The sequence below is a fragment of the Vombatus ursinus genome, unplaced genomic scaffold (genome assembly GCF_900497805.2).
Source record: "Vombatus ursinus unplaced genomic scaffold, bare-nosed wombat genome assembly UNPS02014861.1, whole genome shotgun sequence".
NCBI lineage: Eukaryota > Metazoa > Chordata > Mammalia > Diprotodontia > Vombatidae > Vombatus > Vombatus ursinus.
Genome location: NW_020954639.1, coordinates 15,126,431 through 15,129,330, shown reverse-complemented (window position 1 = coordinate 15,129,330; position 2,900 = coordinate 15,126,431). Strand labels below are relative to the sequence as shown.

At 33.6% G+C, this 2,900-nt stretch overlaps 1 protein-coding gene across 1 annotated transcript in view; it reads left to right on the top strand.

Annotated features, from left to right (window-relative positions):
- The window catches only part of MYO3A (myosin IIIA), a 255,909-nt gene that overhangs the window by 244,977 nt on the left and 8,032 nt on the right, over nt 1-2,900 (top strand). Inside the window, exon 31 of the mRNA XM_027841624.1 lies at nt 1,952-1,992. Within this exon, the coding sequence (XP_027697425.1) occupies nt 1,952-1,992 (41 nt within the window). The remainder of the gene's footprint in view (nt 1-1,951; nt 1,993-2,900) is intronic.

Sequence of the window (2,900 nt, the reverse complement as noted above, 5' to 3'; positions counted from 1 at the left end):
TCCTGACATGAAACCCAATCATTTTCTTCCAATTTACACATGAGCAATCTGAGACTAGACAAAATTAAGCAACTTGCTCAAAGTCATACAACTTGTAAATATCATCATTATAAATTGTAAAATAAAACAAATGGTTCAAAGGTATCAAACCAAGCCTTCTGTCTCCAAATAAAGTGCTTCTCCCACACCTGTGTAGTATATAAGCACAAACTGGCCTAGGGCATTAAAAGAAGGATTTGAATTGATGGAAATTAAGGAAAGAAAAGGAAGGGTCTCGGTTGCCTCATTTGATTTTTTGGTTTCCTTGAATGGCATTATAAATAGTGTTGTGTATAAATATCCATACCCGCCTCCTCGCAGAAGCCCATAAGAATGAAGTTGATACCAAATTGTTTATCTCACTCAAAATACTAGAGCATCCTCAAAATAACAAATTGTGTAAGTGTGTGTTTGTGTGTGTGTGTGTGTGTGTGAGAGAGAGAGAGAGAGAGAGAGAAATGATTTAGTGTGTCTCTAAAATTACTGGGAAATTGCCCAGATGTGAACAAATCATTATTAATTATTCTTATTTATTACCTTGCACTTGCATTGTGCCAGGCACCTTGGTATCTGCTGGTACTTTGCATAATTATAAGATTATCTTCCACTAGTACAACGTGAATGGTATATTTGTTTTCTCCACCTGGAAGACATTATTTGTATGTGAGGCAGAGGCAGAGTTCTCCAGTGTCCTTGTTCCATACAATTAAGTGTCTGTGCTTAATATCATGACATGAAACACATACATAGTGCTTCAAGCTATCAGGCAGTGATTGATTTTAGTTCAAGGCAAAGAACAATGGTATTTGATATGAGGTTGAAATGGAGCTACTACATAGACAATGGTAGCTTATAATTATTAGTAGGGTATATTAGTAACATATATGATTCTTGGTTTTATATCTGAGTATGATCAGATGACTTCCAACATGTGACTTGATTCATTAAGTTCTTTGCTGTAATATAATTAATTAAAATAATTGTGGCCCATTATCTACTGGCACCATGGTTTCCATAGACCTCCCACTTAAAACAACAAAACTGTAGGAACCATAGGATTTTTAGAATGATAAGAAACCTTAGCAATCCACTACACCAATTCTATCATTTTGCAAATGAGGAAACTGAAAACTAGAGCATATAAGGGATTTTTTTGAAAAGTAACACTTCATTCTGTTCTATTTGGGACAAGCATGTTAGCTTCTTAATTTCTCATCATTGGCTACAATTTCTTGGTTTCTGGAGAAAAGTGTTTTTTAATCTGCTGCCAAATTAGGCATGTTTTACATTTACATATAGTATAAAATTATAAAGTCAACTGCACTAATGGGAAATAATGGGAATATAATGGGAGAGACTGTCTAAATTAGTTAAAAATCTGAATTAAAGAATGCTTTGAAAGAAATGCTGTTTCATTGCTTCCAGATAAATACCTTGAGGTAGGCTCACTACTGGCCTTCCAGAGAGGCATCCTATTAAAGGAAGAGAAAAGAGTGATTATATAAATAGTATATCAAAACACTAACATAAGCCAGTCTAGCCTCTACTTTTTTGTGTCTGAAAATGGATTCTTCAAAATGCTTTAAAAATTCCTCCTTTTTAGCAGATGAACATTTCCCTTCCAACTTTATTTATATAATTAGTTTGTCTGATAATCTTCTTCCGTAAGTAGTACAAAGGTTCATTTTAACATACTGTACAAATTATCATAATTTCAGAAATGGGAAATTCTAAATTAATGAAGTTTTATTATATACTAAAATTAATGAGATTTTCTTGTATCATAGATCCAGACAAAAATTTTAGACTGAAAATATATGAAAATACTTTATTCAGTAACATATCTAATGCAACTTGAAAGAAGCCAATGTTGTATTAATAAGGTCGACTTTAAAATTTTTGTTCTCTTTAGAAATCAATCCAAGAAGAAAAACGAAGACCAAGGAAAAACAGGTAATCATTATTCTTTCATGCATTAAGTATAATCCTGCTCCAAAAAACATGCATATATATTTTCATAAATTCTTAAATATAAATTATGAAGAAAGCATTGATTTTGTTGAGTTAAATTTAGAATACAATCTACTCCCAGCATAATACATTTCACACGTACCAAAAGTATAATATTTATCAACATCATAATAGGGCAGAGCAACTGGGGCATTGACCCAAAGCACTGAGATTTAGAGAGTGCTGATCGCACTTCACTCCTTCAGCTGCTAGACACAACCAAATTTAGCACCTCGTTAGCAAAATAATAAATAATAAGGGTCTTTCCCATCCCACTCCCACCACCAGCAATAGAACACGTCTCAGAAAGTTTATTTCAAAATATGTCTCGTACTGCTTGCCCAAGGTGTGTTTTATGAAATGACTCAAGCACAAAAATTGATAGCTGTAGTTCTATATAATATCCAACCTCATAACCATATATTGAGAATGTTTCCCACTGTTTTCTATTCTAATATCATGTTATTATTCTTGATGCCTAGAAATATGATCTTTTCATTGTATAAAAAGAAAATTCTTATATACATGTAGTCCATTTGTCCCTACAAAATTCCCTTCTTGCCTCTCTTTTTCTCTTTCTTTGAGGTTCTTTCTCTGTGTGTATGTTTGTGTGTGTGTGTTAAAGGGGGTGTCTGTGTGTTAAAGAGTTCTTGTCATCCACTTGGGTTTGATGTATAATTCTCAAGTTTATATCCCATCTGTAGTAGTAGCAGCAGCAGCAGCAGGAGCAACAGCAGCAGTAGTAATAGTGGTGGCAGTAGTAGTAGCAGTAGTAATAGCAGTAGTAGTAGCAGTAGTAGCAGTAGTAGTAGTAGTAGTAGTAGTAGTAGCAGTAGTAGTAGTCATAGTAG